Source organism: Dipodomys spectabilis, unplaced genomic scaffold (assembly GCF_019054845.1).
Source record: "Dipodomys spectabilis isolate Male_0828 unplaced genomic scaffold, ASM1905484v1 ptg000081l, whole genome shotgun sequence".
Classification (NCBI taxonomy): Eukaryota; Metazoa; Chordata; class Mammalia; order Rodentia; family Heteromyidae; genus Dipodomys; species Dipodomys spectabilis.
Window position 1 is genome coordinate 13,951,857 of NW_024870758.1, and position 12,748 is coordinate 13,964,604.

General features: G+C 39.7%; 1 protein-coding gene across 1 annotated transcript in view; it reads left to right on the forward strand.

Annotated features, from left to right (window-relative positions):
* Nucleotides 1-1,982: 1,982 nt before the first annotated feature.
* Acvr2a (activin A receptor type 2A) overlaps nucleotides 1,983-12,748 on the forward strand; it is a 92,091-nt gene continuing 81,325 nt past the window's right edge. The window contains exon 1 of the mRNA XM_042683488.1: nucleotides 1,983-2,738. Within this exon, the coding sequence (XP_042539422.1) occupies nucleotides 2,684-2,738 (55 nt within the window). The 5' untranslated portion in view covers nucleotides 1,983-2,683. The remainder of the gene's footprint in view (nucleotides 2,739-12,748) is intronic.

The following is a 12,748-nucleotide window of genomic DNA, read 5'->3' on the forward strand; positions in this document are numbered from 1 at the left end:
TAAAAATAATTTTCATGTTCTCTTATATTGGCAAGTTTAGGTGGTAAGATAAGAACTGTATTTTCCAGTTTCAGTTCTCTACTTGTTATTCCAGTTATTCCACATGCTGTGGTTTCACAATGCAAGAAATATTGAAGTAGAGTGATAAGACAACATGGGGCCTAATTCAGGTTATAACTGACACCAAATTCCTAGGCTGAAAGTGATTCTAAATGAAAATACCCTTTCCTATTCCGGAGTCTGTTATGTCTTTTAATTCAGAGAATGGAAGGTTTATACATGTTCTCATAAACTATATAAGATCACTCAGACATCTGGAAGACCAAGTTGGGACTTTGTTGCACAATACTGGTCATATTCTGAGCACAACTTGAGAACTAGAAATCTTGGAGAGAGTTTAAAAGAGCCACAATGATTATTAATAACCCTGACAAGTTGTAGATAATTACAGGATGAATTTAATAGACAGAAATACAGAGTAATTTAGGGGAAGAGAAAAAGAAAACACTTAAGTACAAGGGAGGAGGCTTGACTTTATGGAAAAATGTGGGAATCTGAAACTCTTTCAGGACAACACGAATTAGCACGTATTTGCTTCATTTTTCTTAAGAAAACATCAAAAAAAGTAAAGTGTCTATAACCCCATTGCATTTAAGAAAAAAGACAGCCATCCTTTAGTAATTTCTGCAATTATTTACCAAACAATTATATGCTAGACACTTCTGGATGCTGCGATAAAATAGGGGAAAAGACCAGCTTCCTTGAGCTCACCGAAGTGTGGTAAACGACAGAGCTAGTGACTTTGAATAGCCTTTAGTTTGTATTCCGTAGCCAATTTCAAATATAGCAGATATCCTGAGCTTCTTGAGGTAGAGATCCTATTTTTACATTTTGGATCCCATTCAGCGCCTAGCACACAGCACCTTGTAAGCAATCAACACGGATTAAGGGGGGGGGGGGGTAAAAACAGCCCCCCCCCCCAAATGATAAATTTTGAAAGGATAACTCATGTGTCTGTGGCCACCAAATACATGGATCGAAATCTGCAGGGTTTTTCCCTTCCAAGCTTAAGTAAATATTTGCGAACCTATTACGTGCAGAGCAGCTTTCTAAACAATGCTTTGTGTTAAAAAAAAAAAAGGTATGGTGGAGAAGGATTCAAATTGCACATCATAATTGGAGTGAAGAAAACCAAACCCGAAAGGCAGGAAGGCCTTTCCTTCCCTTGTGAATTTGTAGTTGATGATGATGAGTTATTTATTTATTTTAGCAGAAAGACAAAAACGCTTAGGCAGAAGCCCCAGTGAGGCGGGAGGAGGCATCCCCAGGGCTGGGGCGCCTATGCCGGTTCGCGTGCACCGAGCTCGACTGGGCAGCCCGGCGGGCGCGGCTCCTCTCCCCCCCCCCGCCCCCGCCCCACTCCCCGCCCCGCCCCGCGCCGCGCCACCCACCCGGCGCCCAGTCTAAGAGCCGACTAGGCTCCCCCCCGCTCCCGAGGAAGACCAGGCGCCGCAGACGCCCCTGGTGGGGTGGGGGTCACTGGACTCCCGCCACCCCGCGGGGTCCTGTTTCTCCTGAGGTTCCCCCTGACCATTTGGGCGGCCACTCTAGAAAGGCGGTGGAAGAGGGCGCGAGCCGGACGCCAGGCGCACCGGGTCTCCAGTCGACTCAGCCGCCCACTCACAGCCCGGCCTCGGCGCAGGGACTTTGAGGCGCCCGCGCCCCTTTGTCGCGGGATCTCCCGCCCCAGCAGGCCGGACGCCCAGGCCTCGCGGTATCGAGCCACCGTCCGCCCCGCCTCTTCAGCCTCCTGTCGGCCCCGCCCTCTCTCTTGCCCCTCCCCCGCTCCTGCCTCGCTACCCCGACTATCTCCTCGCGCTCCGGGCCCGGCACGCGCGCTGCGCCAGGCCGCCGCCGCCACTGCCGCCGCCGCCGCCACCGCCACCGCCACCGCCGTCGCCGCCGAGCGTTCCTCCGCTGTGCCTGGCTTCCAGTTTCGGGCCGGAACCGGAAGTGAAGGGGGCGGGGCCGGCGGAGGCCAGGAGACCGAAAACGCGGCCGAGCCCGGAGCCCCGGAGCTGGAGCCAGAGCCTGGACCAGAACTTGGCCGCCGCCTGCAGTTGCCATCGCCGCTGCCGCCCGCCGCCCTTTTCCCCGCGCCACTGCCGCTTCGGCCGCCGCCGTCGCGAGCTCGGTTGCCAGTGGTCCGCGGACTTTGGGCGTCCGGGTTGAAGGTCGGTCCGGACGTCGGACCCAGCTCGGTTCCCGGACTGTCCGGGCGGCAGCGGACGCCGCCGCCGCCGCCTCGGGGTCGCCTCGGCCAGGCGTTTTGTTCCCGGAGAACCGGGAGGCGAGCGGAGCTGACAGTGCTTCTGACAGTGATTTAAACCCGCTTTTGTTGTTGTTGGCTTTCGTTGTTCGGTTCCGTGTGTGGTGCGTGTGTGTGGCGGGTTTCCTCCGTGGTACCTTTTTATTGTTGTGGTTTTTTTTCCCCCCTCTTTAAACCCGCGAACGTTTTGTTTTGTTTTTTTTTTTTAATTTTTTTCCTTTTTCCCCCCCTCGGGGCTTCCGAATATGTTTTATGACGGTTGATTTTACACCAGGAGGTTTGTTTCCAAGGAAGACCTAGGGAACTGGATATCTAGCGAGAACTTCCTACGGCTTTCCCCGGCGCCTCGGGAAAATGGGAGCTGCTGCAAAGTTGGCGTTTGCCGTCTTTCTTATCTCTTGTTCTTCAGGTAGGTGCCGGGAGCGCGGCGGCGCGGCGGGGCTGCGGCGGAGGGGTGGTCGGCGCGGCGGGGCGAGCTCCCGGGCGGCCCGGGGAGGTGTCCGCGCGCCCGGAGCAGCCCCTCTGCTGCTGCTGCTGCTGCTGCTACCCACCGCTCCCCTCCCTCCCTCCCCTCCATCGACCCCCCCCCCCCCCCCCCCCCAGTTTTCGATGGTGATCTGGAAGCCTCCATGAATTTTTTTTTCTCTTTCTTGTTTTGAGTTAGGTTGACGAACTGAGCGTGAGTGAGCGCTGTGTTGTTGTGGAAGTGAGAAAGTCATGGTTTGTGGCCCTCACAACTCGATGACAGCGCCGGTGGGGTTGCGGCGGAGCCGCAAATACCACAAGTGACAATTTATGCAAAGGTTGAGACCCAAAAAAAGGAGTGTTCCGAAATGTCAGGGAGCTCTCAGCTCCTTCAAAAACAAGGGCGGGTTTTGGTCGCCTTCTAATTAGTGCTTCCCTGGTGAATATCTCGGCAGCCGATCAAGTTAGTTGCTACTTAATTTTGACCGTGAGAAACAATGCATCCTATCAGCAATTTAATCTGGGTCCCTCCTCCTCCCCCCCCCCCCCCCTTTTTTTCAACTTCATTGTCCGGCAATGTTAAAAATAGTTGTAGGTGTTGTTGGAGTATTAACTATAACCCAGTGCAGAAGAGGTATGTCACTGTGGGTCGGTTCTGTGCTGGCTTTCAACCACCATTTATGTGCTCTTTTCAGGCATAGATTTTGCTTACCTACGGAATACTTATTTCATAGGCTTTGTATTGAAGCATTGTTTTCAGTTTAGAACAGCCCAAGTGAAACTGTTCTTACTGTTAAATTTGATATTCTTATGAGCCATATTTTAACCCAAGGTTGGAATTTGATATTCTTATGAGCCATATTTTAACCCAAGGTCTGGCCATTTTATGTTTAAAATTTTGATTTTTGTGAGGACGTTCTATGGTTGCAACCAGTGGTTGGAAAAACTAGTCCTTTGTATTTGAAATTCTGTAAATGCCTACATCTAGCTGAACGGTGGGCAAATGTACGTAATTGGAGAGTTGATCTGATAGAAGAAACAGTTTAGAAATCACAATAGGTGTGTTTATTTTAAATATCCAATATCTAGCTACTAGGTTGTGATATAGAATTATAGAGGCGAAAACAAATGGACAGGTTCCATGTCTTTATCTCATTTGCCACAGGGAAATTAGAGGGTGGTAGTCTTTTCTTTGTGTACCTCTGGTGTGTGTGTATGTGTGTGTGTGTGTGTGTGTGTGTGTGTGTGTCCAGCTTGCCCATCCCCCCACCTTTTAATAGAATCTTTGGTAATGTATAGAATTTTGCTGAATGGTACATTTCCTTGTGGTTAATAAATGGATAAAGTCTAGTCTTATGTCTGTAGTGGTATTGATCAGTTCCGGGTGGGCTGAATGTGTTGTGAAATGGCGATCATTGCCAGAGATTAACCAAAAGAATCATGTCTGTATAAATGGAAGAAGGAACATGCTTAAGGCTTGCTGACAGTTCTTTTTATGCACGTTTGGAGAAGAAGCTAAACAATGGTGTGTCTGAAATGAATGAAGGCCTTAATAACATTAAACATCTTGGTTTGGTGGAATTACTTAACCATGTAGTTTCTAATCTTTCCTGTAGTACTCTTTCTCCTCTGTCCCTGTATGTTCTGGCTGTTGCACTAGTCCTGTACAAATTTCTTTTCTGTTCTGTCCTTGAGGAGGAGGGGCATCATGGCCATAGACCAAGAGATTCTGGCCATTATTGCCTCCTCAACCTACTTGTGTCACATTAATTGGTGAAGGAGATTATTCCTGAACAGTTTGAAGGTATTACTTCTGAAGAAGCAGGCTGTCAATACATATCTTACAACTTCCTCTGCTTGTCTTGGGTGTAAAAAGAATTGAACATTACTTTCTTGAGGATTATTTTCATTGGGCCAGGAGGTTAATAGCGAAAATTTGAAATTTTGTTGTTACATATCATATAGAGTTAGTCCATTTAAACTAAGTGAAAATTAAGTATTATTGCATAGTTTTTTTTTAATGATCATTCCTTATTTAACAAAAATGTATGATTCTACTGAAAATAATTGAAATAATTGTAAAAGCCTTATTCTATATTTGTGCATGAAGGTTTTTAGTATTTAAAATGTCTGATTTTAAAAAGGGCTTTGTTATGGATCAAATGCACTCTAAAAATGGATTAATGTACTCCTCCTATTAATTGATTTTTCTTGTAATATGTAATTTGACAGTAGAAGCATAAGGATGGATTTTTTTTTTAGAATGAGAATTTAAGACATTTAGCAAGTTATCAGATTTTTTTTATAAGTTTGTGAATATTTGACTTTTAAAATATTAAATTGGAAACAGAAAGGAAGAGTTTTATTGTGGATGTACAGGATGGATGTTTACTGTTTCCTTTAGTATATTGTGGACTTGGATTCCAGTTTCCATCCCATGCTATATATTCCGGAGACCAGTTATACATACTATTCCTGTCAGATATAGTCAGTATATAATTTGCTCCTGGAGCTCATTCTAGGGGAAAAGGTTTCAGTTTTGCTGTCATCCTGGAATACCTTCAGATTCCTTTTGATTTTGAATTTTTTAAAATTCTTTTATCCCTTCTCAGATTCTGTTTCAAAACATAGTTCTGCTTCTCAATTATTTTTTTTAAACATAGTTAATTTGTATTTTTTCTCACAATTTGTTAAAATAGTATGAATTTAATACTTGCTCCTACTATTAAGTTTTAGCCTGCTTGAGTGATGCATCTATTGTGGTATTTGAATTGTACTGAAGTAGGTGAAAAGTCCTTGTGTGGTTACTATATTGTTGAAAGAAGAAGTGGAGATATAGTAACTGTGTTACTTTTTCTTTAATTTAGACAATACTCTGTGTGTGTGTGTGTGTGTGTGTGTGTGTGTGTGTGTGTGTGTGTGTGTGTGTGTGTGTGTGTGTGTGTGTGTGTGTGTGTGTGTGTATGTGTTGGTAGTGGAGGGAGAGTTGGGAGTGCAAAGAATCTTCTGGGACTCCTGAACTTTGGCTAACAAGTGATAGATATTAATTGCTTTGTTTTCTAAAAGGCAAAGTCTCTTAAATGCCTGTGATCAAATCCAAATGTAATATGTTGAAATGTGCATACCAGAGAAAAACAAAACAACCTCCCCTCCCCCACTTTATTTTTAAAATTTCTTCTGTTTATGATCCAACCCAGTAGTTCACAAGCTAGGGTGATTTTTGCCATTACTTTTCAGGGGACATTTGGAGACATCTTTTGTTAGTCCCAACTTGGAGAGAGAGGGCAAGGAAATTGCTACTGACATCTGATAAGGTGATAACTATTCTGCAGTACGCAGGACAGCTTTCCACATAAAAGTAGTATCTGGCTCAACATGTCAATACTGTTGAGATTGATAAACCCTGTTTTAACCTCTTTTTTAAAATTTTTTATTTTATTGTAAAGGTGCTGTACAGAGGGATTACAGTTACATGAGTGTGGTAATGAGTACCTTTCTTGTTGAACATTGTTACCCTCTCCATTTTTTTTCTCCTATCCCTTCCTTTCCCTGGTTTTAAACTCTTTATTTTGAAATAATCAGTGAGTAAACTCATTGTTTTTAAGAATGTAGCAAAACTCACCAAATGAAATCCCAATAATCTCAAAACTGTTTGAGTTCTATGTCTATTTTAAGACTACTTTATTGCATTTTTATTCTTATAAGTACTCTTTTTTTCCTCATCTTTGTTTTTTTTTATAAATCAGCGGATGAATTTATTCTTTCATGCTTGCTTATATTGACACTTGTCTTTCCTAGTGTTACCTCAGGTTCTAGTTAGGTAAGGTTGACAGCATTTAATAACAAATATCAAATGATTCCAGATCATTGCATTTGATATTGGGATCATTGATATATCATCATTCTGTTTTTGGTTTGGTTTTGTTTTGGTGCTGGTTGTGTGGCTGGCTTGAACTCAAGGCCTGGCACTGTCCCTGAGCTTTTTTGTTCAAAGCTAGTACTTTACCACTTGACCCACAGCTCCACTTCTGGCTTTTGGTGGTTAATTAGAGATAAGAGTATCACAATAGACTTTCTTGTCCATGCTGGGTTTGAACCATCATCCTTGGCTAGGATTATAGGTGTAAGCCATCAGTGCCTGGCACACCATTACTCTTTATGTTGTCAAACTCATTGTTTCTTCTGTTTTCTTTCATTATAGACCTTTTTCATTTTTTTTCTCCTTTGTTTACTCCTTCCTTCTTTTTATGCTTTACTGTAGAATGACTTGATTGTGGGACCCAGTTTATTGGTAAACATCAAAGGTACCTTAAGAAGATTTACTCAAGGTTTAAGTGAAAAAAGACTGAAAGTGGAATCTGAGCACACTATCTTTTTCTACTGTTGTTTTGCTTGCTGGTTTCTAGACTACCAAACATAAACATTTGGGGTAGGGGGGAGGGAGTAGTGTTCTTTGGAAATCAGTGAACTTCTATTGAACTTTTCTTTTTTTATGTATTCAGGGTTTTCCTTAACTCTTTAATGCTTTTCAAAAGTCTGTGCCTCATATTATTATTCATTCATCATCTCTGTTGAAACCAAACTTTGACCACCTGAGAACATATTTACTGGTACTATGGGCCCACATTAGTCTTCCTTTGCATATATTTTATTCTATTAGGTTGTAACAGTTATGTCTAGACAGAATATTGATTTCAAATTGACTATTGAACATGAAAGTTCCAGGAATAAAGTATAGAGGAAAAATATAAGACAAGTGCTGTAAGTAGCAATTGACTTTTCCACTGTCTTTTGACTAGATTTCTGTTAGTCACTATCATGTACTCAGTGCATGTAGTGATTAGGTTTTGTTTAATAAAAGGACTTAAAGGAATTAGGTTGTTGTCTTTGAGGTTGCATTTAATCAGCTGTTAGAATGGTGGGCTTAGGAGGAAAAATGGGAGGTTCTTAGAGATAATGAAACAAGAATGTGACCATGGTGATTCGTAGATTCGTGAGTTCTAGTGCCAATATTGACCTGTCCAGCTCATCTGTTATTTTTTTCTTACCTGGATTATTGTAAAACTAGTTCTCACTACTTCCTTATCCTTTCAATCCATCCTCTTAGCTGCCAGAAAAGAAATCTGAATGTTACTCTTGCTTAAAATGTTTTACTGACTGTGAATTACCTTTAGCTTACCATCTAATGTCTTAGAGTGGTTCTTCATCATTTGGTTCTTGCCTATTTTCTTGGTATTGACTATCTGCTTCAGTTAGGCTTTGTTGATTTACATCTTAGCTTCACAACTTAAACTTCATTGAACTCATTTAATCCTCACGTGCCTCTGTTTTCTCTTCTACAAAATGGGTACATTAATAGTGCCTACCCTTAGAGATGGGTTGAAGATTAAGAGAAATATAAATGCTAGGTATTTTGCCACTGTTCCTTATCAGAATGATTTCTGTATTCTAGTCATACAAACTCAAACCGTACTTTCCTGAATGTGTTACATTTTATGGTATATGAATATGGTGTCTTTGTATATTTTGTTTCTTCCTTCTTTACCTGGGTAACTTCTCTTTTTTTTAAGACTAAGAAGTATCATCTCTGCCACCTGACCCATATTGAGTTAGTTGTTTTCTTGTAACCTAACACTTGGCAAATAATATTGATTTCAGTAGTTGCTATAAATATTTTCCTTGTCTATTTCCACCTTAAATTAGAAGAGATGTTTCTTTCATGTTCCCAATCTTTGAAGGCACCTTCCTTTTATGTCTACAGATCTTTTCCTAGAAGCTGGCATACAGTAGATGCTTAGTAAATGCATATTAATTGGATAAAATGAAATTATTTCATTTCTGTGGACCAGATATTTTTTATAATGTTAATAAGTGATATATATTTGGATTAGATGATCTCTGAATTTTTTCTTACTCTAAAGCCTTTGTCTGTAATTTTCATTTCAGTACTAACACTTAAGAAAAAATATTTTGGTGGTGTTTTGATATCTTTAATTTTTTAATTTTTTAAAAATTTTTGTCAGTTGTGGGGCTTGAACTTTGGGCCTGGGCACTGTCCCTGAGCTCTTAAGCTCAAGACTGGCTCTCTACCACTTGAGCCACAGCACCAATTCCAGTTTTCTGGTGGTTTATTGGAGATAAGAGCCTGTCACAGATTTTCTTGCCCAGACTGGCTTTGAACTGTGATCCTCAGATCTCAGCCTCCTGAATAGCTAAGTAATAGTTTATTTTAATAGATGTTTTATCTCTAAAGTATTTCAACTAAATGTTTTAATGTAGTTTGCATTTAAACTAAATCTTCAATGTAATTCAGATTGTAAACATTTAGAAAGGATTCTTATATGTTTCAGGCTAAGTGACATTCATAAATTTTTATCATAACCAACAATAAAAAATATGCATTGCATTATGACTTAATTCCCATGTTCTGTGTGTGTGTGTGTGTGTGTGTGTGTGTGTGTGTGTGTGTGTGTTTGTATCAAAACAGTGTTTCTTCAATGGTTTACTCTTATTGTGTATGCCATTTGTCTTTTATTCAATTTTATCTTAACAATGTTCATTATATCCATTAATTGATTCAGTGACCAACTAGTAGATTATAAACTTTTAAAAACACCAACCTAGTTCAACAATGCTTTATCTTTTCTATCCTGCACTCTGTGAAGGGTGAAATATAAACAGGTACCATGAAAATATATATACATTGAATGAACCATGCACTAAAAAATAACATACAAGAGAGAATATGTGCCCAGGGAAGAAAATGTAGAGAAAACTGATTCCAAGGGAGAACTTGGACTTGCCTTGTTAGCACTCTTCTCTTTCAGGCTATTTGGATAAATTAAGCTCACAGAAGATTCTGAAATAAAATTAGATTGTTATTTTGGGGAGTTCTGAGTTTTTCATTTAGGACTTATAGAGTATATAGCTCCTGACACTGGGACAAAAATGTCTTAGTGGAGGTTAACAGGATAATCATCTTCACATGAGGGGAAAAAAAGGACAAAAGGATAAATACGGCATTTGAGAGTGAACTTGACCAAGATAAGAAGGCAAGGTAGGATGTAGGAGTTTTACCTAACTTGAGGGAAGGTTTGTAATGAAGAGATGTTTATAGAAGGTAGTATAGTCTCAGTTGAAGTAAATTCAGATGAAAGTAATGAAAACTGAAAACAAGTAGTAGATGATACAGTTCCACTTGTAGGGTTCAGAGAAATATATGTAGAATATAGGGCAGAAAACAATTTGAGGATTAAGGCAGATGGTAGCACTACTAAATAAAATGGGTAAAGAAATAGCAAGTTAGAAGGAAATAGAAATTACGTGCATAGTTAAGTGCTGATATGGATATAGATGTTAAATGAGAATGAAAATATACACATAGATGTGGAAAAATGAGAGTCCATAAAATTATGAGACTATGAGTACATGTGATAGTCTCTAACAGGGGCAGATATTATGTGATATATGTCTCCAGTGTGATATCCAGTTAAATAATTCTGAATATTAATTGCTCAATATATTGTTTGTGCTTAAATAATAAATTCTAATACATTTGGTCATTTGGTCATGTAGACTATATTCTTTTAAATTTAGGTGAGGCATTTTTCTTTAAAGAAACTATACTATTATGTAGAAATAGATTTAGAAACTTTTCAGACCTCATGCCTGAAGCCTGAACCTTTCAATCTCCATTCTTTCCTAGGGCTTGAACTCTGAGTCTGGGCACTGTTCATGTTGTTTCACTCAGGGATAGCACTTTACCACTTGAGCCAGAGCTCCACTTCTGGTGTGTGTGTGTGTGTGTGTGTGTGTGTGTGTGTGTGTTTTGCGGGGGGGTGGGGGGGTTGTAGTTTATTAGAAATAAAAGTCTCACTGACTTTCCTGCCTGGGCTTCAAGCTACAATCCTCAGATCTCAACCTCCTGAGTAGCTAGGATTATAAGTGTGAGCCACTGGTACCCCACTTCAATATCCGTTCTTTTGCAACTAGATAGAAGCAGGGTGTGTGTGTGTGTGTGTGTGTGTGTGTGTGTGTGTGTGTGTGTGTGTTGTGTTTTTTTGTTCTTTTTTTTTTTTTGGTCTGATTGTGTGTAGTCATACTTGGAATCACTTTATTCTATAATTTTGCTGAAGCAAGAAAATGTAAAGCAAGAAGATAGTTACTAGATTAAAAGCTTTCTTAAAGTAATCATGTCTTTGCATATTATAACAAAAACAAGCCTATTTCTAAGCTTGGAAGGAAGATTTTTCCCTAGTTATAATCACTGACTTTAAAATTTATATTTAGTAGAAATGAGACCAGATCTCTTGTTCACATCTTTATGACTGACTGTGATAAATCAAGCTTGTTTCAAGGCACTGATTCAAAAGGAAAGGGCATGACAAATTATGAGATCTTAATAAGTTTCTAAAACTCTGAGGCTAATTTTTTAAACCAAGATATATGAAACAAAATAATATGCTACACAACACAGTAGCTGCTTCAGGTTAGCTCTCATATCTATATCTATCTATCTATCTATATATACTCAATCTTCCTTTTAAGTTTAAAAAACATGGTATGTAAAATTTTAAAATACAGATTTTGCTTTGTGCTGGTGGCTTATAACTGCAATCCTAGCTACTTAGGAGGCTGAGGTCTGAGGATCTCTATTCAAAGCCAGCCCAAGCAGAGAAGAAAGACTTTCCTTTAGCCAGCAGCTGTAAGGGTGGCTCAAGTAGTAGAGTGCCAGCGGTAGAGTGCCAGCTGTGAGTGAAAAAGCCAAGCAAGAGAGACACTGAGTCCAAACCCCTGTACTGGCAAAACAAACATTTAGTTTTGAAGAGATATTTTGAAGTTTTCAAGCATATTTCTAGATATTGTGACATAGTATCTATAACTGATATAGCCAAAAAATTATACCAGTATAGAGTGTCTGGTACCTGCCAGGAAATAGGACATGAGGTATATAGTTCTTTACAAAAAGTTAAGGTTTCATTCTAGCATATGTAAAAAGACACATTGTATTAAATCATCATCTCTATTTGATGGAACTTAAAATATTTTTCTTAAACATCTTCATTTAAATATTACATGTTTTAAAAGTTTAGAAGCAAAGTTTTGAGATTCCTAAGTATATTTTTGTGGTTATCTACTCAAGGTTTAAGAACACAATTAGTTGACCTTTAAAAAACAACCATTTGAGTATGATATACTGTATTTTGGATTAAAACTTAAGAAGTTGCTGTTCCAGTTTGTAATTTCTTCCTACCACTTTCATCTTTAACAACCATTAAGGCCTTACTTTACACATCACCAAATTAAAGAGAATAAAATAGGTGTTCACTTAACAGATAAATGTTAGGCTAAACACTGGACATTGTGCTAAGCACTTAGGATGTAGCAAAGAACAAAGTAGACATGATTATGTCATAGTGGTCAGATGCATCAAATATCAAATAATAATTATACATTGTCACATGTGCTGCCACAGAAACCAACTGCCACTTTGCATCATATGTCAGTCTCTCGTTATAGACCTTATTTATCTAACTACTATTATTTGTCTTTTCCACTACTAGAGTGTGCACCCTGGAGTCTGTGGCTTGTTCATTATAATACTCTAGGACACAGTAGTTTCTAGCCTGAAAGTAGAAGCTTAATCAATATTTAACTGATTGCTAGAAGAACCGAATGTAGGAGTGGGATCTCAGCGATAGGGACAAGATCATACAGGACTTTGATCTACAGAAGGAGGAGTTAGAATAAAATACAAAGGGCAGCTGTAACAGTTTTAAGGAGGAACTAGGTCTAGTTTATATGTGTTAGGATGGCTTTAGGCAGCTATCTAAACAATGTTAGCCTGTTTTATTAAAGTACAGCTAGAGATTATTCAAAACTCCTTCTAGTTTTGAACAATTTGATGGTGTTCTAAAGCTTGCTAACACTTAGCCAATTCTCTACTATTTTTTT